General features: G+C 40.1%; 2 protein-coding genes and 2 pseudogenes across 4 annotated transcripts; all 4 read right to left on the bottom strand.

The window, feature by feature from the left end:
- Nucleotides 1–1751: 1751 nt before the first annotated feature.
- Nucleotides 1752–7621, bottom strand: LOC145502488 (kelch-like protein 12; annotated as a pseudogene). The gene is made up of 2 exons (XR_014051350.1): nucleotides 6728–7621; nucleotides 1752–2337 (listed from the first exon to the last, which is right to left on the bottom strand). The product of XR_014051350.1 is annotated as a kelch-like protein 12 (transcript).
- Nucleotides 7622–8419: 798 nt separating this feature from the next.
- LOC145462973 (kelch-like protein 26) lies at nucleotides 8420–18860 on the bottom strand. Its single transcript, XM_081446665.1, has 3 exons — nucleotides 18788–18860; nucleotides 10282–11123; nucleotides 8420–9814 (listed from the first exon to the last, which is right to left on the bottom strand). Exons 2-3 carry the CDS (start codon nucleotides 11107–11109, stop codon nucleotides 8888–8890), a joined length of 1755 nt encoding a protein of 584 aa, XP_081302791.1. The 5' UTR covers nucleotides 11110–11123; nucleotides 18788–18860; the 3' UTR covers nucleotides 8420–8887.
- On the bottom strand, nucleotides 15858–18811 carry LOC145462992 (kelch-like protein 26). The gene is made up of 3 exons (XM_081446685.1): nucleotides 17945–18811; nucleotides 16884–17396; nucleotides 15858–16733 (listed from the first exon to the last, which is right to left on the bottom strand). The coding sequence occupies exons 1-3, from the start codon at nucleotides 18809–18811 to the stop codon at nucleotides 16287–16289; spliced, it is 1827 nt and encodes a 608-aa protein (XP_081302811.1). The 3' UTR covers nucleotides 15858–16286.
- Nucleotides 18861–19795: 935 nt separating the features above from the next.
- Nucleotides 19796–21762, bottom strand: LOC145462982 (kelch-like protein 12; annotated as a pseudogene). Its single transcript, XR_014041276.1, has 2 exons — nucleotides 20931–21762; nucleotides 19796–20459 (listed from the first exon to the last, which is right to left on the bottom strand). The product of XR_014041276.1 is annotated as a kelch-like protein 12 (transcript).
- Nucleotides 21763–22449: the final 687 nt, after the last annotated feature.

The raw sequence follows: 22449 nt of genomic DNA, 5'->3' as shown, positions 1-22449 counted from the left end.
CGTAGACAAGACTTCAATTTCGCGCTGTGAATGAATAATATCCGCTCGCGCTAGTTGTACAGGTAAGATTTTGCGTTTGTTCTATAAAGGAAAGTTATGTGAGAAAACTCTTAACCCTGGTATCGAGTTAATTTGTGAGTTTCCCAAACAATGCTTAATCATAACTAAACCCTGTTTTTGATAGTTTCTTATTGTTTCTGTTTGTTTAGCGAGTTCTGTTTGTTTGGCGAGTCGGTGTTTTCAATTGTCAACCAATTTTGACAAAGATTTCTTTCGTTGTCTTTTGTGCTGAGATACTGCAACAATTTTCACCAACGTCAAAAGGCTACTAATATCATGTGTGTTTCTTTAACATAGTGAAATTTTACACTGCGAAAATAACATAGACTTACGGTCTCCGTCCCCGACTATGGCTCCTGTTGACTACCAATACGTTTATAGCAGACCATCAAACCAAACCCCAAATAATTTTTATATAAACTTTTAAAAGTAGTCAAAGTTTCGAAAAAACTACATTTCTCAAAGTTCCAGGTAAGACCAAGGAACTGTGAAAGAATGGTGGCGTGGCATTGCCATTTTAGGTGTGAGAGGAAAGACGTTACTTTTCTCACAGGACGTCATCCATGTGAATTCCAAGTGTCGGTCGGAGGTGCCAAATAATTCTTAACGCGCTTTAGAAACGATTCCTACAACAAAACTCGCGACTTCAGCCGGTTTAGACAAAGTTTATTGAAGCGACGCGTTGAGACGTAAAAAAAAAACGCTTTAAAACCTCGTAAAAAACGGTACTTGCACATGAAGCGATTTGTAGCGAAGCGATATAACAAAGCGGTAAACCAAGCAGTGTAACAAAGCGATGAAAGCGGTTTCGAAAAACTAAGAAGTAAATATAACGAAAACTATAATTAGACTAACTAGAAACAACTACGAAAGTTAGAAACAATTGTTCCGAGAGTAGAATGAACTATAAAATGCAAAAAGATGTACAAATTCCTTCTGTGTCCGCTTGAGGAATTTCACGAGTTGTAACGTAGATACCTTAAGAAACTTGATGTTAACACGTTGAAAGGCTAACCCGAAGTGAGAGCTTTCCTGAACACGTTAGAAGTACTTCCAAACAATACAAAGGATAATTGCTTTTTTTGTTCTTAACATCGTACGTGGGTAAACATATGCTTGGACTAACCACAAAAACACGTAAAATAGCTTTTAAGTTTGTTTAGTTTTATTATTATTATTATTATTATTATTATCGCACACTATTTACAGAAAAACAACTTAACGTAAGATGGTTTACAATGATATAGGAAATATAAATACAGATAGAAATTAACTAGAAGAAACAATATTTAACTGTGTACAGTGACCAAAGTAGCCAATGAGCTTTCGAGTTGGTTACTGTCATGTAGACGTAAGTTGGCGTTGGCCGCATGCTAAGTTAATTTAAATTAATATTTACATTAAAGACGATATTATTATCATAAAAGAAGAAAGAGATACATAAATGCAAGCTAAAATAAAGGAAAAACAATGTCCTGAATATTGTACAGTAGTATCTTACAGAGCTAACAGGTAAACTATGGTCAGTTCTGAAATACAAAGAAACTAGCAATAGCAATACAAAGAAACTTCTAAAGGTTAGAAAGAAAGCGAAATATTTGGCAGCAACAGTAGGATTTATTTTTTATTTTTTCTGATCACTCTTTAAGTGAACACACACAAAGCCGGCATGCGATATGATGAGCTATCAGTTACTTTGACTCACTTTCCCCTTGCTCTGGTCTCAAGTTTTCTCTTTTTACAGGCAGGTGACACAAGACTGCATCACTCCTCACTTTTGCTACGTTTTTCCATTCGTTTAACGAAACGTTATATTCCTCCTCTGGTGGGATTCTAATCCCACTGTCAATTGGAAATTTGTTGATGATGAAATACACGCTCCCTTTTATCTCCACTGCACTATGATTGTTTGGGGGAATATGTTTTTGTTCTTCAACAGACCAAGCATTGTTTTCCACACTGTAAACTTCAACTGGGGCTGGATTGTCATTAGGAGTAGAAATTTTTCCCCCAGCTACACACAGTGTGTTATTGACAACAAAAAGCCTGGATCCAAAGTGAGGATACCAGGTTGATGTTTTTTGTTCCCATTTATTCTTTGCTGTGTCAAAACAATGAACAACAGCTGCCATATCTACACGATAATTATCATTCCCTTTATCATTTTCACTTCTTGTATATCCATTCTTGTATATCCATGGATGGTAAAGGTTTCCAATTTTTTGTGTCAACATCAAAGTAGTGCGTCTGCGTTTGAGGGGAGATGGCAACAAGAACCTGAAACAAGATGGAAAGATAACAATGACTATACCTTGATCAAAGTGTCAATATAACTCTTTACTGCATTGGCATAAACTCCTACGTTAAAGGCATTAACATTCTGGCATTAACGGCCCATTAAACGATTTATGCGCGCGCTCGCGCGCGTTGCTAAGGAGGTGAAATTTCACTTCCGGTTACTACGTCAGCCTGAGCGCGGAAAATAAAAACAACTCAATAACTTCCAAATTCGCTTATATTTTAGATGTTTTTCTTTGTGTTTCACAAAATGCAAAGTAAAAAAAGTACAAGCAAAGACAAAATAAGAAAAAGACAGAAAAACAAGAGCAACAGAAAGAGAAAAACTGACTCCTCGTGGCTTCGTTTGATCTTACCGAAGTGCGCTGGTAGTGTAAATTGCGCACGCGCTGATAGGGTAACTTCCAATATATATCGGGCGCACTTCCGGTTCCTTTAAATGCTAAAGGAAACGCGGTTTTTCATTAAATCCAGCCTTTTTCGACGGATTTCGATTAACGTCAACGCTGGAAAGATAGCTATGCATTCCTTTTTCAAAATCATGCTTTTTTCAGAAAATTACGAATTTTTTAATATTTTGAAATTCTCTCAAAATCTGACCTTTTAAAAACGAAACAAAATCTATGCATAGCGTAATGAGGATTTAAATTAAAATATTAAATCAATGAAAAAAATCCCGATAAGGTAATTTTTTCAGTATTAGTCACATGACCATGGGCGTTACCTCATGACGTCATCACTAGTGTTACTGATCATGAAAAAGTTAAAACACATGAAATAACTCTGAACTAACTAAAAATGATGAAGATCGGTTGATGGGCCCTTAAAGACGTTCGCGCTAATTGTTTCTGCGCATCCTTACTGCGCACGCAAATTCACACGCCACGTCATGCATGAGAGCACGCGCTATACGCAATAAAATGAACAATGATAGGGCAGATGGCCCTTGCTATAGCTTTGCCTGGATTTAACGATCTTGGACCTTTAGTGACCCCTCCTTTTCTTTCCAGAAACAGATTTTATTTACAATTATCTCCACATTGTCCAAAAATGAACAAAAAATCAATGTGGGAAGTTAAAAAAAAATTCAAGATTTCTGTCCACGGCAGGAGCCATAATCGGGGACGGAGACCGTAAGCGCGCGCTTTTTCTAGTATTGGGGCTGTCCCTGTAATATGGGACAATTTTTCTATTTTTAGAACAAATTGCGCCATCACGTGCGGCACGCGCGCGTACGAGCTGCGTGGATTTTTGCGGATATAGCGCAGGGAAATGGCGTCCTAAATTCCCGAAATGTTTGACGCTTTTGGCCCACAAATCAATACGTTCATGTCTGTTGGAATTTTGCTTCAGTATTTTCTTCGTAAGCTTCTCCAGTTTGAGTGAAGTAAGACAGTGCCGAATTTAATTATGTTCCGCTTTATATCGCTGACCAAGTTGTGTTCCACTGCTTCTTTTACAAGAGCTCCACGTTACTCCACTTTAAGTTTCACATATGTTGAAGATTAAGAGCTTTTCCATAACACAGCAAAAAAGCAGTTGGATATATTTGGATATAGCACCGTTTCAGGAAGTTTCCCTCCTCTTGCCACACGCTTGCGAGGATTTCGCCAGAGTCTATCTCGACCGAAAAGTAAAACAAAGTAATTATTGCAAGTTTGAGTTTCGCCTGAATTGTAAGCAACGCTTGATGCTTTATCAAGGCCCAATAAGTGACTATAAAGTTTATGTCTGTAGATGCTGCTCAGTTTTGTTTGTGTAAAAATCCAATAAAGTGTCTGTTGTCGATGAATAAGAGTGCCCACCGATGCGTGTTTTGTACAGTCAGTAAAACATGACAAATTGGACTTCCCCATTTTCGTGTGAAAACGTACATCGAACTTATATAATATCTCTAGTTCTTAAATATGTTTAAGGTTGATAAATGTTTGAGAACATATTAAAAGCTTAGCTGAAAATATGTGAATACAGCAGAAATAATTAGCAAAGTTACGATGACGCTTTCCGTCTTTAATCAACTCGAAAAACGATTTCGATTTCGTTCAGTTGAGTTATCAAAACTCCTTGTCTATGTTATTTTCGCAGTGTAAAATTTCACTATGTTAAAGAAATACACATGATGTTAGTAGCCTTTTGGCGTTGGTGAAAATTGTTGCAGCATCTCAGCGCAAAAGACAGCGAAAGAAATCTTTGTCAAGATTTGTTGACAATTGAAAACACCGACTCGGATTTGAAGGTGCACGCGCTGCACTATGCAATGAGCTACTTATGTACGCGTCAGACTTTCCTTTAAAAAAACTTTTGCAAACTCGCCAAACAAACAGAAGCAATAAGAAACTATCAAAAACAGGCTTTGGTTATGATTAAGCATTGTTTCGGAAACTCTCAAACTATCTCGATACCAGAGTAAAGAGTTTTCTTTCATAACTTTTCTTTACAGAACAAACGCAAAAGCTTACGCGTTCAACTAGCGCGGGCACATATTATTATTCAATCACAGCGCGGAATTGAAGTCTTGTTTTCGACCCTGAAAAACTCACCTTTTCCATTAGCTCAGAGCATAAAGAGCCCTGAATCTAATTCCTTGCCTTATTCCCTGCCATCGCTGTGAAATATCTGCAAGAGAATCTCGCGACTCTCACTATTTGGTCACGCAACGTGACAACATCCACGCGAGAGCCCCCGACACGTGCGTGGATCCGCGCGGATATATGACGTCAGGATGGCGCAATTTGTTCTAAAAATAGAAAAATTGTCCCATATCATAGGTGCGCGCGGATCCCGAGACTTACGGTCTCCGTCCCCGATTATGGTTCCTGGTCCACGGGACATCGAATACTGCCATCTTGCGGCTGCAAGGCGCATGAAACTATGGTCGCTAAATGCGAACTTGTCCGTTAAGGAACCTTACCAGTTGACTAAATTCACTGAAGGTTCACTTAAACAATATTTGGCAGAGATAATTTCACTTCAAAAATCTAATTGCAATATTTTTGGGCTTACAGACAGTGTGGCCTTATTCGCTAACGAAGCCCGTTTTTCAGATTTAGGCTGTTCTTCCGGGCATGTTCTCTCCAAAACGAAGTCGGGTGTTCTGAGAGAGAAAGGCGGAAAATAAACGCCAAATTTTCGTTCATTTAAAAATTGCTTTAGGAACACTTGCTTACGCGCTTGAAAAAGCGTCTAATCTTCCACCAGTCCGTTTTGTTTGTCTGAGTTTGTCTGAGTTATGACGTCACTCGCACGCTTCGCTATTGGCGTTTTCTTCAAGAAGAATTGTTTGGTGTTATTTACATAAACTTTTGAGTTCTCAACGAAGGACAACAACACGCACTTGGATCACAATATAAGCTTACTTTTGAAGAACGTTATTGATATATCCAAGTCACTATTTTTCATGAACACGATCTTTATGTCGTTCACCTATTTTTTGTTACGCAGCCGTGTTGTTATTAGCCTTATTGCTGCCGTTAAGTGAAGCTTGCTTACTTGGCACTTTCCGTTCCGAACCGCTCGATATAATCGCTAAGGTAAGTAACAAGTAAGCAGCTAATAACTTAATTTAAGTAACAACTTTATTAAGGTCAGCTGACGGAGTTTAAAAAGGTACCATTATATAATTTAATATGGGACATGTTGTGAGTGTGAGTCCAATTTGGGGCCTTCAACATATTCACTGCTTAATGTCAACTGGTCGTTTAGGGAAGAGCGGTGTTAGGCAAGTAAATCAGTTTTTGGACGTAAATGGGGGCATTCTTGACCAAAGCAAAAAGTCTGTTTTAAGAAAGTTTACTTCATGCTAAGAATGGCAGACGTTTTCACGTGCGATTGCCAGACAGTTGAAACGTCAGAGTGAAGAAAGACTAAAGCATATAGATTACGTGAAAAAATTAGGAAGTGGAAAGCAGCTGGGCAACAGGAAAAGGCGTTTGAAATCATGGCAGTCTTATAACAATGATTCTGGTTTTTACCTCTGAATGCTATATTTGGAAGTACAAAGGGTAAATGGAACAAGAAACAGATGATTTATAAGAAGTTTCCTCAACAAATATAATGTTGATATCTTCGCATACCATACCAGTATTAGTAATCTAAACTGCACGTGTAGCGACTGGAATTCAGTGACTCTTGGGGCAGCAAAATTCCAAGTCAACGTTAAGGGAGAGGAGGGTGGGGAGGTTAAGGTCTGACCTCCACGTCTAGTAAACGGCGTTAAAAGCGGAGAACAAGTGAATATGTCGACGGTCAATTCAGGTAAAATCCTTAATAACTGCTCGAGTTTTCAAGCAATTACCCGTTTATTATATATGACAGAACACTACAAACATCCCTCTCTTTAGAAATAAAAGAGGACGAACGGACCTCTTACCTGCTTCATCGATCGGAGTTTCGCTTTCTCTACAGCAAATTTAGAATTATGAGAAGGCATGTTGTTATAGACCAACGCTTCATGTAACTGCATGGAAATCTCTGGAACTCGCTTCATCTCCTCTGTGTCCAGTTCTTCAACCGCAGCCCTGATATCCACCAGCCCCAGACGAACAGCTCCGATAACTTTGGCCGCTACTGCCATCCTCTCTTCCTTCTTGTGTTTAATCCACTGCATCACTGATTTGAAGATGAATGTCTCCGAAGGTGCATTGAGGTCATCTCGACTAAGGAGGCTGAATAATTGGTCTGCACCAATATGGGTCAGAAATTCTTCGCTTTCACAGACATCCACGTACATCGAAGCCATCTTCTTCTCCGCTGCCTCTTGCAGATCTGTCAAACTGTGTCTATCGGCCACTGTGGAGAGCAAACAGTAGTTGTGAAGATCAAGTCGCAGCTGGATAAATTCCCTTTTCAAGAAATCACAACACTATTGAACAACAGTTGTGACTTGAAGATGACCTGCCGCGGCAAGAACTTTAAACGCGTTTTCCTCGTTGACACGAAGATCTCCAGTGTAGATGGAGTCCATGAGAATCTTTAAAGCATCAGGTGAAATGCTTTTATCTTTCAGTTCGATGACTTCCTGGTTGGACTCCTTCATTTCAGCAGTAAACATGTCGTGGAAATAATCGCTATTCGCAGCGACTACAATGCGATGAGCTGGAAAGATGTCTCCATGCACTTTTAAACGAACGTCGATGAATTGACCTTCGTCTCGAAACTGTGCACACTTGGATAAAAGAATCACAGAATGGGCGACCACCTTGGGAAGCTCCGCTTTACATTTCCAACGCGCCTTGTTATTGATTAAAATGAAAATTTGATACATCGATTTTCATCTGATCGCATGTCTCAATTTAAAATAACGTCACGTGAGCAAGGTAATGGCTCACTAAACTGTCGCAGTCGACCCGGAACCTGCGCAATTCCTTGTGCTGTGCCCTTCATATAACCTTCAAAATACGTCTTCCCAACCGCTCCTTCAAGGCAAGACCCAGTATTGACGATCTTTTTGATAAACGGAGAGAATTATAGAATATATCTTGGTTATAATATTTCGTCAAGTTTGGATTTCCCGAAATAACGGTTAAACTATGTCAGTTCCATCATGTGCCACGCCAGACTAGCACACAACGCCCGACTACAGTACTCTCTAAATTTTTCTACGCTTTCTTGAAGCAAGAGGAGAGAGCTTACTAATTCAAAGTCCTTCATTCTTTTTGCTCACTAATGCGGTTGACATTAAAAAAAACATACGTGATCAAAACATTTCTTTATCTTTACCTTTATTGAGTTAGTACATCCAGTGACGCATCACAGCAACTGTTCATTGCCACTGAGTACTATTTATTTGCACGGAGATTATTAATACACAGTCGTGAGGTTCTCCGAGGGGAAGATACATGTTTAGTTTCTTTCTTGCTCCCATTAGTAAGTTCTACTCTTACCAAAACTATTTTTCCAAAGTTTCCGTTAATACAGAACTTAAAAGTAGCCTCATCCCTCAGTTCCTCACAATAATTAACCTAAAAAACCATTCCCTTAAAAAAATAAATGATGTTCTTTACTTGTTTCCCAAACGCCCCTGGGAACCAACTAAAACAAAACCGAAACATTTGCAAGTTTGTCAACGTTTTTATTACCCAGCTCAAATATGTACACGTTTATGTAACCCATTCAATATCTAACTGCTTAAAAATAGAATTATTACAAAAGAGTGAAACTTGAACTTCTAAAACTTCAAATCAAGAGATAGAGGGCCAGGCAAGGGAGGAACACTGTGAATATTATGACAAAAATAACGCCAAACACTCTGGACATGCAGGTATATCATTGTAAATACATTGCTTGTATTTCTGGTGTAACAGTTCTCAATTAGGTTCCAATTACCAAATCACGACATTTTTCAGTCCTCTCATTCTATCCTGACTCTAACTTTCTACCCATCTTAGCCTCTTTTTCCTCTTTTTGCAACCTTTTTCGCTCATTTGCTGATTCATATATTGAAGCCTTCCCAAGTCTATTACGGAGAAGACTGTTAAATGTTTTAGTCTATAAATTTGATATTATAACTATAAAGTAAAGAAAATCAATGTCACTCTGATTTCAAACTCTCCCTCTTTACTGGCAGATAACTCAGAACAGTACTTTTGTCAACTTTTCCTAAATTTTGCCACTCACCCAAAGGAACAGGATACCGCCCTCCTGGTGGAATTCTTATACCGCTATCAACTGGAAATTTGTTTATTAAAAAATAAACCTTTCCTTCTACTTCCACTGCACCAAGCTTGTTTGGGGAAATATCGTTCTCTTCCACAACAGACCAAGTGTTGTTTTCCTCATTGTACACTTCAACAGGCGCGGGGATACCACACAAGTGAAAATTATCTAAACAAGAAATTCTCCCTCCCACCACGTACAGTCTGTTATTTACTACTAAGAGACTGGACCCAAAGTGGGGGCGGCAGGTTGACTCTTTCTGTTTCCATACATTCTTAGTTGGGTCAAAACAATGCACAATGGCTGCTTTATCTACCCAATTAGGTGATTTTGAATCACCCTCATTTCGTTTATATCCGTGAATTGTAAACAATTTAGATTTGAAAGCCACTGCTTCTGTGGTAAATAACGCATCTTTACGATCACGTTTCTTAAAGATACTCAAATTAGCTCCACTTTGCCAACTGTTTTTAGCCAAACTATACCTCTGAAGTGGTTTGGATTCACTGATTGCATAAATGTAATCATCAATAGAACATAGGCAGTTGATCTGATGGTCGGAATCCAGAAAAGGTGGAAGCGTCTCCCAGGAATTATTAACAATATCATAACGACAGATAACATTGTCACCAGATTGCTTATATGCAGCTACATACAAATAATTACCAACATATTCTGCACAGTGGCAGGAAACGTTTTGTTCATATGCATTTAAGCGTGTCATAGATGGCAAAGGTTTCCATGTTTTGGTTTCAACATCAAAGTACTGCATCTGCGTCGAAGGGAGAATGGCAACAAGAACCTGAAACCAGATTGAAAGATAAGGTGTACTAAGTATATTATGAATATACGTGAATTTGTCCTGCATTGAATATTTATTAGGATAAGACTTGGCTATGTTGGTGAACTTTGAACATGCTGTCAGTGTATTGCGTAGTCTGAGATTTGGAAACTTTAGGGACTCCTGTGGGCACATAGCCATGAGTGTATTTGGAGTCCTCTAACACGTATGGGCCCCCGGCAAAACAAAGCTAACACACGTAAAGGTGGTCGAGTTTGCGTGACCATACTGCCACGTTTAAAAATGATGTTGATTAGCTTACTCGACTCTTAATAATTATCTGCTGGAGAAACCAAATATACAAAGCAATTTACCCTTCCAATAAGTCGTGCCGGTTTCTTTCAACCCTCTATCCCCGTCTTCCTCCCCACCCCACTTCAACGGTTCATATAACTGTCATGTCTCGTAGTGACTGTGCTTTCTCTTACCGGACACATAGATCGAGGTTTTGCTTTCTCTACAGCAAATTTAGAAGTCTCTGAAGGCATGTGCTTAAAGATTGACGTTTCATACACCAGCATATGAATCTCTGGATCTCTTTGCATTTCGTTTGTATTCAGTTCTTCAATTACAACCCTGATATCCACCAGCCCCAGACGAACAGCTCCGATAACTTTGGCTGCAACTGCCATCCTCTCTTCCTTCTTGTGTTTAATCCACTGCATCACTGATTTGAAGACGAACGTCTCCGAAGGCGAACTGAGGTCATCTCGACTAAGGAGGCTGAATAATTGGTCTCCACCAATATGGGTCAGGAATTCTTTGCTTTCACAGATATCCTTGAACATCGAAGCCATCTTCTTCTCTGCTGCCTCTTGTAGATCTCTCAGACCGTGCCTATCGGCAACTGTGTAAAGCAGACAGTAGCTGTGAAGGTCAAGTCGGAGCTGGATAAATTCCCTCTTTAAGAAATCACAGCACTGTTGAACAACAGTTGTGACTTGAAGATGATCAGCTGCGGCAAGAACTTCAAACACGTTTTCCTCGTTGACGTTAAGTTCTCCAGTGTAGATGGAGTCCATTACAATCTTTACGACAGCGGAGGAAATACTTTCATCCTTCAGTTCGATGACTTCCTGGTTGGACTCCTTCATTTCAGCAGTAAACATGGCGTGGAAATAATCGCTATTCGCAACGAGTACAATGCGATGAGCTGGAAAGATGTCTTCACGCACTTTTAAACGAACGTCGATAAATTGACATTCGTCGCGAAACTGTGCACACTTTGATAAAAGAATCTCGGAATGGGCGACCATCTTGCGATGGTTTGCTTTACATTTCTAACACACCCTATCAATGATGCTAAACAGGCAGAGGTCACGTCTTCCTAGCAGCCTCACGCAAGCAACATCACGAAACTAGTTATGCACCTGTCACTGTTAACCCCACCCCCTGCCCCGCAACCCGGGGAAACATGGGGCATTAGCCCTAAAGTAAAACCAAACGAGGATGATCCCCACATACAGGGGACATATTTTCTGGTAAAGCCCCTACCAAATGAGGGTAACGCCACACATGTACAAGGGACAGACTTCAAAAGTGTCATTAACCTAATTTTCAGTACAGGAAACGAATCCCTGCACATGAAAAATGGTACCACTTCACGCTGCAATTCACGCTGTCACATCCTATCATGTTTTCATGATTATTTGGCCGTCCACAGGGACAAAGGACGTTATCGAATCATCGTTTGATTCTGCAAAAATGTACCAATCCCCCATCCCTCAAGGAAGGCAAAGGACTAAAATGAGTTAATCCCCCACCCCCTCGGGCAAGGCAAAGAGTCAAAGCCCTCACAAAGCTGCACCCATGCCCCACGTTTCCCTGGGAGGGGGGGGGGGGGGGTGGAGTTACAGTGACAGGTGTACTAGCGAGGAACCTTCACCAAGACTTTGCTCGATCTCTAGCGCTGTTTTCTTTCTATAGTCTCAATAAAATGTGTTTCCATGTGTTCCATGGAGAGCAAGACCCAGTATTGACGATATTTTTGATGAATGTATACCAACATCTACTCAGTTACGCAAACATCTAAGAGGGATATTACATGCACACGTTTAACTGCGTTGTGAAACGCAAATTTTTATCAAACAACTTTTTGGTATGATTTGTAAGTAGGGATGGTCTTTAAAGTTTTGCTATGAGCTCCTTTGAAAACAAACACCCCAATTAAAGAATTATTTGTTTGAAAGATTTTGAGGGATAAATGGATGGAAATCAGACAACTTTTCTTTATGCCATTTGAAATTGATTGGTACAACTTGAATGTAACGACTGTTCAACTCGATATCCCACAATTGAGCGCAGCGAACCCGCGTGATATAAAGTTCACCACGAGAAGAGAAATTCCATATCTACAAGCAACCATGTCCTATTTTCTTTATTGTATAATCTAACGACGTTTTTCACGGTTTTAAAACATTTCCGACCACTTTCCGAATTTTTCCGAAGATTCTCCAAAATTTGTGCGAAGGCCACTCAAACGTTTTCGAACGTCTCCTAAAATTTTCGAAGACAATCGAAGACTACCGAAGACTTCCGATCAAAGTCCGGAGATCTTTCGATCATATACCAACAACGCTAAGGGTCAAACATAATATCAAACATTGCGTCGGCGCAATATCATCACAGGTGCGTCTCAAAATGTGGTAAGAACAAAATGTGGCGCACGAGGCGATAGCGGAGTGTGTCTGATGTTCTTATGATATTTTGACGTCTCCTGTGATCTATTACTGAACAGACGCACAGCGAGGTGGAATCTATGGGCCGCTTATTTAAATGAAGTCTAAGTTAATCATTGTTTAGGGTTGAGCCACGGTTTAGACGTTGTCTCGACAAACAACGGCTAAACAATTTTTAAAATTCATTATTGAAACGCGACAGAACCGTGTTTTCTCGAAACAATGACTAAACCATGTCTTACGAGGAAATGCATTGTCTGCGGAGTTATTTCGTATGCAAATTTCCAGACAGTGGTTATGGCTCTTAAACATGGCGTCTAAAACAAGCCCCACAACAAATTTCAGCGAACAAGAAAAACTTTTATTGGCCGAATTGGGTAGAGACTTTCCAGAAGTAGAAAGCAAAGACTATTACAGTGAAGCGTTGGTAAAAAAGGCAAAGGCATGGGAGGTCATTTTAACTAAATTTAACTCCCAAAATCTTAACGGTATCAAACGTGAGCTCAGTCAGCTTTAAGGATGCTGGAGGCGGCTGAAACTCCAGTCGAAAAAGGAGCAGGACTTACATCGTCATGAAGCAAAAAAAAAAAAAAAAAAAAAAACTGGTGGAGAAAAAGCTCCTGCCTCCCCAAGTAAAGAAACCAAATTAGTAGCGGACGTTATCCCAGCCTCAGTTAATCCTCTAGAGCAGGAATTTGATGATGATGCAGGAGAAGAACTTGATTTAAGTCGGAACAAAGACGAGAGGGAAGTTATTTCATGCGAAGAGGAGCCAAACTTCGAAGCTGGCCGAGTAGCGGAAAAAGTCACGAAACAGGAGGATAGTCGAAAGTACAGTAATTTTCAATCGCTTCTAGAGATTGTTTGCTAGAATCGCCAGTAACCCTCTGGAAAGTTCCTGTCGCATAGAAGCTTAAAGCAATTAGCACTTGCTGCATTGGTGTAAGCGGCACACCTGTCCTTGTTTTTTGTTGTTGGAGATCTTTATCCAAAAATTTTACGAGATCATTGACGTACCGAGTCCTCTCTAAGGCGAAAACGCAATGAGGGGGGCGTAAGGGTTTGCGGGGATGCGGTTTTGCGTTGTTTTTGGTGCGGTTTTACGGAAATCTCTATTTTAAACTGCGATATTGTGGTTTTATAAGACTAAGCGGTTTGCGGTTTTCATAAATTTTGGATCGCGGTAATCGGTAAAAAAGAGTCTGCAGCCGTCTGCGCTTTCCAGTCATGACAGTTATTATTCGGATCCTGACGCTTCCGATGACTTTTGATCTCTTGTTTATGTTTTGCAAGGGACCACTGTTGCGTAAGCAAGCTTTGCTGTTTTTAATTTCCGCTTTTTCCAGTTAATAATTGGCATGATTAACCATTTTATCCAATGATACGTCGACTTGTTCACTTTCCGCGCTGGGGATCTTTCGCTCAGATTTCCTACAGTATTTGCCTTGGCCTCGTGCGGGACAATGTCTGCCGAGCAAGAAGAAGAGATTGGAAGCTCAGCGACGTTTCTTCTGGGAGCAAGAACTCCCTTCGGGAGAGTTATAACGCTTCAACAATCGTTTGCTTTACTGAACACTTCATGGGGCTGACTACGTTGTGTTCGGGTTATTCAAAATTCTTCTTGGAAATATTTTAAATGAAATTTAAGGTTGATTCAGTCGAGTTGCGACATAAAATGGGTTCCGAGTTCGTATTCGGAATATTTGAACTTGAAAACTATCATCTTGACGAATTTTCACCGAAAAAAACTCGATGAAAGCTTGCGTTGTGTAAAACATTCGAGTGGTTTCCAGTGCTGAAGTCGTAAACATCGATGTTTTTCAATTGGGTCTCAGCAGTATTCGTGCTGGCGCGAGCGCACTTATATTAGTTCCACAGCAGCATAACGAAGTCAGTCTCACGGACGTGTGTCAATTATTGATCTTTTCAGTACGGAGTCATGGAAATCGTCGATACTCGTCAGAGTGCACAATGATAAGATCAGTTATAATATTACAGTGTTATTTTATGAGTGCGATTATCATACGTTGATTAACATTAACCTACACTTTTATCAAACTAAATAAGGTCGTATTTCTAATGGATGGCGAACTAGAAGTAACGATGGTGGCACCGTAGCACATTTGTAACTACGGTTTCGGTATTTTGGTAAATTTCCATGCGGTATTGCGGTTTTTTACGTTTTTTTTGCGCGGTTTTGCGGTTTTCGGACCCCCCTTACGCCCCCCCCCCCGCCCCTCCGCAATCGAAAGTCTTCGTGGCCGTATTCCTCTAATGGGTTTTATCTATTCCTAGGCCGGGTGCCAAATTGTTCGAACATGTATATTACGTCGATTGGCGTAGTTTCTTAACTGTCTGTAGCACAGAGGTCCCTCCATTTCAAAATGGCTGACCATGAAAATATCGTGAAATAGCGTTTAAACCTACCTTTGATCAGGTCTAACTCACTTTTGTTCCTTAGTCGGTGTTTAGACACTGTCTAAACACTGTTATGGAAAAACAATGCTTAAATAATCGGTGCTCATGGTTTAAACATGGTTTGGACGATGACTTTCATAAAGGTTGTCTAAACTTCGTTTAAATAATCGTCCTATCTGTTTTCTATAATAAAGAAACAAAAGCAAATGGTAATGACGTTATCTATACGTCTGTCCTCCAATCGATCATAAGTAAGAACCAATCAAAATGCGAGATTACGTTGACTTATCGCGTAAATCGTAATTTTAGTGACGCCCTGCTTTTAACGTGAAATGGTCTGGTGTTAATGCTGGTCTCTTGTTTTTGTCGCTGTAACTTGTGAATTAAAGGTTATTTTGAAAAGAATGTAAGTCAATTCATTTTACGGACCATTTTCGAAAATGTATTGCCGTGTACACAATACGTGAGACAAAAACGACTTGTGAAAGAAATGACTGCAGTTTTGTTCACTTTATTTAATTTATTCTATACATTTGCTGTTACAAGAATAATCAACAGCAGTTAAGTGGAAACACTATTCCCAATGAAAGAACAAAGCTATACCTGTATATTGTAAACTGTCTGTCAAATTCACATATCCACGTTCAGTTACTAGTACGGGCGATTTTCATGACGCCGAAATCACCTAGCTTAATTTCCTAAAGCTCGACTGCCCCTGGGGTATTTGTCATCTCTGTTCACAAACTAATATTCTCTGAAAATCCACGAAAGATGAAAGACAGCTCTAGATTTTTAAGATAACAATTCTATTCACCAAATTACTGCAGTTTATCAGTATCTATGGCATTAGCTAACAAATGCTAAATTGGATTGCTAGACTTAAGCACAGCTATACAACCCTTGATCATTAAACAGAAAAAAATTAAACGCTCTTCGTTTAAAATTTACTCCACAAAGCGGGTATATAATACAACTAAACTACTATTTCTAAAAATTAAACCTTGATGGGACAACCCAAGTCTTTCTAAAAGGCTACCATCTATTCTTAGTTACCCTCTTGAAAGAAAGATGCTCAGATGAAAATGGTGAGAGGGTAGTTAAACGTTTTACCCAATTCTAGCTTTTTCACAAAACTACAAAATAACAAACTAAAACCTCGATTCTCGTCTTATGCGGTATATTATTGCAATGGCACATTGCGGCTCTCAGCAATTTGGCAGATCATGGTAAGTTTTACCATTTATTAAGAAACGGTCAATCTTCAAAATGCAAACACTTTGAAGAAAAGGCATAGTGATGCACACAAGGAAAGTATATGTGTCCATTTGACTTCTATCTCAATCTGTATTCAAGCTGTCTGTCTTCACTGGCATATAACACAAGACTGCATCTTTATTAATTTGTGCTAAATTTTTCCAGTCATTCAAACAGATCTGGTACACCTCTCCAGGTGGAATTCTAATGCCAACATCAACAGGGAATTTATTGACCATAAAATACACCCTCCTTTCTATTTCCACTGCACCAAGATTGTTTGGCGGAATATGTTTCTGTTCAACAACAGACCAAGTGTCGTTTCCATCGTCATACACTTCAACAGAGGCTGGACCCGAAGGAACCAGGCCAGATTGAGAATTGCGGGTGCAACCCTCGGCGACATAGAGCCTATTATTAACCACAAAAAGACCAGAATTACTGCGAGGACGACAGGTCGAGGAAAGTCTTTTCCATTTATTCGTTTTTGGGTCAAAGCAGTGCAATACAGCTGACTTATCTACCCAGACCTGACTAGTCAGTTTAGCACTTACAGCTTGACCTCCATGTGACACTGTTCCAAATGTGCCACTTTGACCCACAGCGGGGACCCCAAATGCGGTGCTGCTTACACCGGGGGCCGTAAATCCAGAAAATGTACTAACCCGCTGAGGTTTCACTAATTGAGGACCGCCTGAATTTGATTGCATGGCTCCCTCTTCAGCTGTCTTAAGACCGTGAAGCACATATATATGTGACTTCCAAACTGTTGCCGTTGCGTTGGTCAGTCGGTTATTTGAATTATTTGATTGTTTCTCTACAAAAGACAAATTAGCCCCACCTTGCCAATCATTCTTAGCTGGGCTATATCTGAAAGGTACACATGTTGATCCACCACTAACTGCATATAAAAAGTCATCAACAGAACATAGAGAGTCAATCTGTCTGTTACAGAAGTCATCATGGCTTAGAATTTGGGGAAGTGTTTCCCACGAGTTGCTAACTATGTCGTATCGATAGTTGACAAAATCACCGTCCTGCTCTGCAGCTACATACAAGTAATTGCCAACATTCTCTGCACAAGGACACATTGTTGCCTCGGTCAATTGTGCCATGGATGGCAAAGCTTTCCATGTTTTCGTTTCAACATCAAAGTACTGCATCTGGGTCTGAGGAAGAATGGCAACAAGAACCTAAAATGAAGTAAGTTGAGCAAATTTTAGTTAAAAAAACAAAAACAAAAACAAACCGCACCAGATATAGTAAGCAGTATCAAGACGTTTAAATAAATAACATAGTAATTGTTTGGTTCTAGCTTATCAATTCTAATTCACACGTTCAGGATGTCCGCTGACGTCAATAATCGAAACGTGCAATTAATTTTAAAATCAGTTTCATGCTTATACTTATTTGGTTCTGTGACTTCGCGTGCGAAAATTACTCAACCAAAATTTAGCCTGTATTTGTTGTTCTTAGTACTCCAGCAAAGCTCATTTTTTTTATCTGGTTCAATTTTTTGGTTTATGTTTCCCTACAGCAAACTGAAGTTGTTTAAAGGAATGAAGTTAGGTGAAAATGATTCATACGGCAGTACACTTCAATCTCTAGAACTCGTTGCATCTCTACCCTTTGTATGTAGCCGGTTAGGAAATATTTCCCTCTTCCCCACCCCCACTACATTAACACCCCTTTGAGATATAAGATATTTCAGGTCTCCATAATGATCTACACTTTTTCTTACCGGGTTCATTGAACGTGGTGTTACTTTCCTTATTGCAAAATTGTGAGAAGGACTGTTCTTATAAATTAACAATTCATGTAGCTGCATGGCAATCTGTGGATCTCTTTGCATTTCCTCCGTATTCAGTTCTTCTATCACAACCTTGATATCCACCAGCCCCAGACGGACAGCTCCGATAACTTTGCCTGCAACTGCCATTCTCTCTTTCTTCTTGTGTTTAATCCACTGCATCACTGATTTGAAGATGAACGTCTCCGAAGGTGCACTGAGGTCATCTCGACTGAGGAGACGGAATAATTGGTCCGCGCCAATATGGGTCAGGAATTCTTCGCTTTCACAGACATCCATGAACATCGAAGCCATCTTCTTCTCCGCTGCCGCATGCAAATCTGTCAGACTGTGTCTATCGGCCACTGTGGAAAGCAGACAGTAGTTGTGAAGATCAAGTCGGAGGTGAATAAATTCCCTTTTCAAGAAATCACAACACTGTTGAACAACAGTTGTGACTTGAAGATGATCTGCTGCGGCAAGAACTTCAAACACGTTTTCCTCGTTGACGCAAAGATCTCCAGTGTAGATGGAGTCCATTACAATCTTTAAAGCATCTGGTGAAATGCTTTCATCTTTCAGTTCGATGACTTCTTGGTTCGACTCCTTCATTTCAGCAGTAAACATGGCGTGGAAATAATCGCTATTCGCAGCGAGTACAATGCGATGAGCCGGAAAGATGTCTTCACGTACTTTTAAACGAACATCGATGAATTGACCTTCGTCTCGAAACTGAGCACACTTGGATAAAAGAATCTCAGAGTGGGCGACCATCTTGCGATGCTTTTGCTTTACATTTATAATGCGCCTTGTAGACATTAAAATGCAAATTTGATAGATCGTCACATGATCGCACGTCTAGCTCCACCCACAACAAAATCGTCACGCGAGCAAGGTCACGAAACGCTTGGCTAATCAGAATCAGTGTCGCAGTCCCACAACCTGCATGCGTGACTTCTAGTTCTGTTTTCTTCCCAAAGTATTCCGCCCTGCTCCATCGAGGCAAGACCCAATATGTGACGACAATTTTGATAAACAAAATAGAATTCAAATCTCTGTTTTATTTTATTCCTTGAGGTTTCTCGAAGTAACTGTTAAAAACTACGTCAGTTCCATTTATGTGCCAAGCCGGACTACGAGACAACGCCCCAAGTACCCTCTAAATTATTCTACGATTTCTTGAAGCAACAAGAGAGAGCTTACTAATTGAAAATCATTCATTCTTTTTGCTCACTAATGCGGTTGACATTAAAAAAAAATATACGGGATCAACACACTTAGTTACCTTTACCTTAGTTAGTACAGCCAGTGAGGCATCACAGCAACTGTTCATTGCTACTGAGTACTATTTATTTACACGAATATTATTAATACACAGTCGTGAGGTTCTCTGAGGGGAAGATACATCATGTTTAGTTTCTTTCTTGCTCCCTATTTGTAAATTCTACTCTTACCAAAACTATTTTTCCAAAGTTCCCGTTAATACAAAACTTAAAAGTAGACTCATCCCTTAGTTCCTCACAATAATTAACCTAAAAAACCATTCCCTTAAAAAAATAAATGATGTTATTTACTTGTTTCCCAAACGCCCCTGGGAACCAACTAAAACAAAACCGAAACATTAGCAAGTTTGTCAACGTTTTTATTAACCAGCTTAAATATTTCAAAAATAGATGAGTAACCAGGATAAGACATTTCGAAAAATAGAAAAACGATCTCTGGTTAAAAATTTTTGTTTAAAACGAGCTTTCGACTACCAGTCTGTAGTCTTTAACGAGTAATAGAACTAGACAAAAAGCGCGAACGTTAAAATATATACTGAGGAAAGTGTGAAAAAACAAAATTATAATAAAAAACAATAGAAATGCTTGTGTGCGTGTAAAAATGCTAATGTGAGGTTCAAAATAAAATTGAATATTGTCTTGGTAATTGTTTCGCATTATTGCCAGTATAGTTCGTAATTGCTATGTGCCAGGATTCCAGAGTTTTTCTAACACGGAAATTTCCCTTGTCAATCACGCGTGCATTGTCAAAGTCGATGGAATGGTCGTTTCACCAGGCATGTGAAGCAATGTTCGAACCTTTTTTAAAGGTTTTTGTGTTTCTAATATGTTCTTTCTTCCTTGTTTGTAAACATCTACCAGTCTCGCCGATATAGCTCCACGGACAATCGGCGCATGGGATCTTGTAAACGACATTTGTTTGTAGTTCCGCGGGTGGTCTTGATTTCGGAGGTACAAACTCTTGTTGTAATGTCTTAAGGAGTCTGCTTGTAATTTGTATTCCATTGTTTCTTAGAAGTCTTGAGGGAGGTTCAGTTAGGCCTTTGATGTAAGCGTAAGCAATTACACCTTACAACGTTTTGTTCATATGCATTTAAGCGCGCCATAGATGGCAAAGGTTTCCATGTTTTGGTTTCAATATCAAAGTACTGTATCTGCGTCGAAGGGAGAATGGCAACAAGAACCTGAAACCAGATTGAAAGATAAGGTGTACTAAGTATATTGTGAATATACGTGAATTTGTTCTGCATTGAATATTTATCAGGATAAGACTTGGGTATGCTGGTGAACTTTGAACATGCTGTCAATGTATTGCGTAGTCTGAGATTTGGAAACTTTTAGGGACTCCTGTGGGCACATAGCCATGAATGTATTTGGAATCCTCTAACACGTATGGGCCCTCGGCAAAACAAAGCTAACACACGTGAAGGTGGTCGAGTTTGCGTGACCATACTACTGCCACGTTAAAATATGATATTGATTACCTTGCTCGACTCTTAATAATTATCTGCTGGAGAAACTAATTATACAAAACAGTTTACCCTTCCAATAAGTCATGCCGGTTTCTTTCAACCCTCTATCCCCGTCTTCCTCCCCACCCCACTGCAATGGTTCATATAACTGTCATGTCTCGTAGTGAGTGTGCTTTCTCTTACCGGACACATAGATCGAGGTTTTGCTTTCTCTACAGCAAATTTAGAATTCTCTGAAGGCATGTGCTTAAAGATTGGCGTTTCATACACCAACATATGAATTTCTGGATCTCTTTGCATTACGTCTGTGTTCAGTTCTTCAATTACAACCCTGATATCCACCAGCCCCAGACGAACAGCTCCGATAACTTTGCCTGCAACTGCCATCCTCTCTTCCTTCTTGTGTTTAATCCACTGCATCACTGATTTGAAGACGAACGTCTCCGAAGGCGAACTGAGGTCATCTCGACTAAGGAGGCTGAATAATTGGTCTCCACCAATATGGGTCAAGAATTCTTCGCTTTCACAGATGTCCTTGAACATCGAAGCCATCTTCTTCTCCGCTGCCTCTTGCAGATCTCTCAGACCGTGTCTGTCGGCAACTGTGGAAAGCAGACAGTAGTTGTGAAGATCAAGTCGGAGCTGGATAAATTCCCTCTTCAAGAAATCACAGCACTGTCGAACAACAGTTGTGACTTGAAGATGATCTGCTGCGGCAAGAACTTCAAACACGTTTTCCTCGTTGACGCAAAGATCTCCAGTGTAGATGGAGTCCATTACAATCTTTACGGCAGCGGAGGAAATACTTTCATCCTTCAGTTCGATGACTTCCTGGTTCGACTCGATCCTTCATTTCAGCAGTAAACATGGCGTGGAAATAATCCCTATTCGCAGCGAGCACAATGCGATGAGCTGGAAAGATGTCTTCACGTACTTTTAAACGAACATCGATGAATTGACCTTCGTCTCGAAACTGTGCACACTTTGATAAAAGAATCTCGGAATGGGCGACCATCTTGCGACGGTTTGCTTTACACTTCTAACACACCCTGTCAATGATGCTAATCTGGCAGAGGTCACGTCTTCCTAGCAGCCTCACGAAAGCCACGTCACGAAACTATTTATGCACCTGTCACTGTTAACCCCCACCCGCTGCCCCCCAAACCGGGGAAACATGGGGCATTAGCCCCAAAGTAAAACCAAACGAGGATAATCCGCACATACATACATTTTCTGGTCAAGCCCCTACCACATTAGGATAACGTCGCACATGTAAAGGGGACAGAGTTCAAAAGTGTCAATACCCTAATTTTCAGTAAAGGAAACGAATCCCTGCACATGAAAAATTGTACCACTTTACGCTGCAATTCACGCGTGCACATCCTATCATGTTTTCGTGATTATTTGGCCGTCCACAGGGACAAAGAACGTTATCGAATCATTATCTGATTCTGGAAAAATGTACCAATCCCCCATCCCTCAAGGAAGGCAAAGGACTAAAATGAGTCCCCCACCTCCTGTAGCAAGGTAAAGAGTCAAAGCCCCCACAAAGCTCCACCCATGCCCCACGTTTCTCTGGGAGGGGGAGGGGGCTGGAGTTACAGTGACAGGTGTACTAGCGAGGAACCTTCGCCAAGACCTTGCTCGATCTCTAATGCTGTTTTCTTTCTATAGTCTCAATAAAATGTGTTTCCATGTGTTC

Source organism: Orbicella franksi, chromosome 1 (assembly GCF_964199315.1).
Source record: "Orbicella franksi chromosome 1, jaOrbFran1.1, whole genome shotgun sequence".
In the NCBI taxonomy this organism is placed as follows: domain Eukaryota; kingdom Metazoa; phylum Cnidaria; class Anthozoa; order Scleractinia; family Merulinidae; genus Orbicella; species Orbicella franksi.
Note: the sequence above shows the minus strand (reverse complement) of the source record. Positions and strands in the feature narration are given on the sequence as shown.

What these genes read in the sequence shown, in the direction of transcription:
- LOC145462973 (XM_081446665.1), bottom strand. Translation starts at nt 11,109, where the DNA reads ATGGTCGCCCATTCCGAGATTCTTTTATCAAAGTGTGCACAGTTTCGC. An exon ending in AACCTCGATCTATGTGTCCG is followed by an intron (nt 9,815 to 10,281) that starts GTAAGAGAAAGC and finishes ATCTGGTTTCAG; the next exon opens with GTTCTTGTTGCCATTCTCCC.
- LOC145462992 (XM_081446685.1), bottom strand. Translation starts at nt 18,811, where the DNA reads ATGTCTACAAGGCGCATTATAAATGTAAAGCAAAAGCATCGCAAGATG. An exon ending in CACCACGTTCAATGAACCCG is followed by an intron (nt 17,397 to 17,944) that starts GTAAGAAAAAGT and finishes ACTTCATTTTAG; the next exon opens with GTTCTTGTTGCCATTCTTCC. An exon ending in ATTCAGGCGGTCCTCAATTA is followed by an intron (nt 16,734 to 16,883) that starts GTGAAACCTCAG and finishes CTGACTAGTCAG; the next exon opens with GTCTGGGTAGATAAGTCAGC.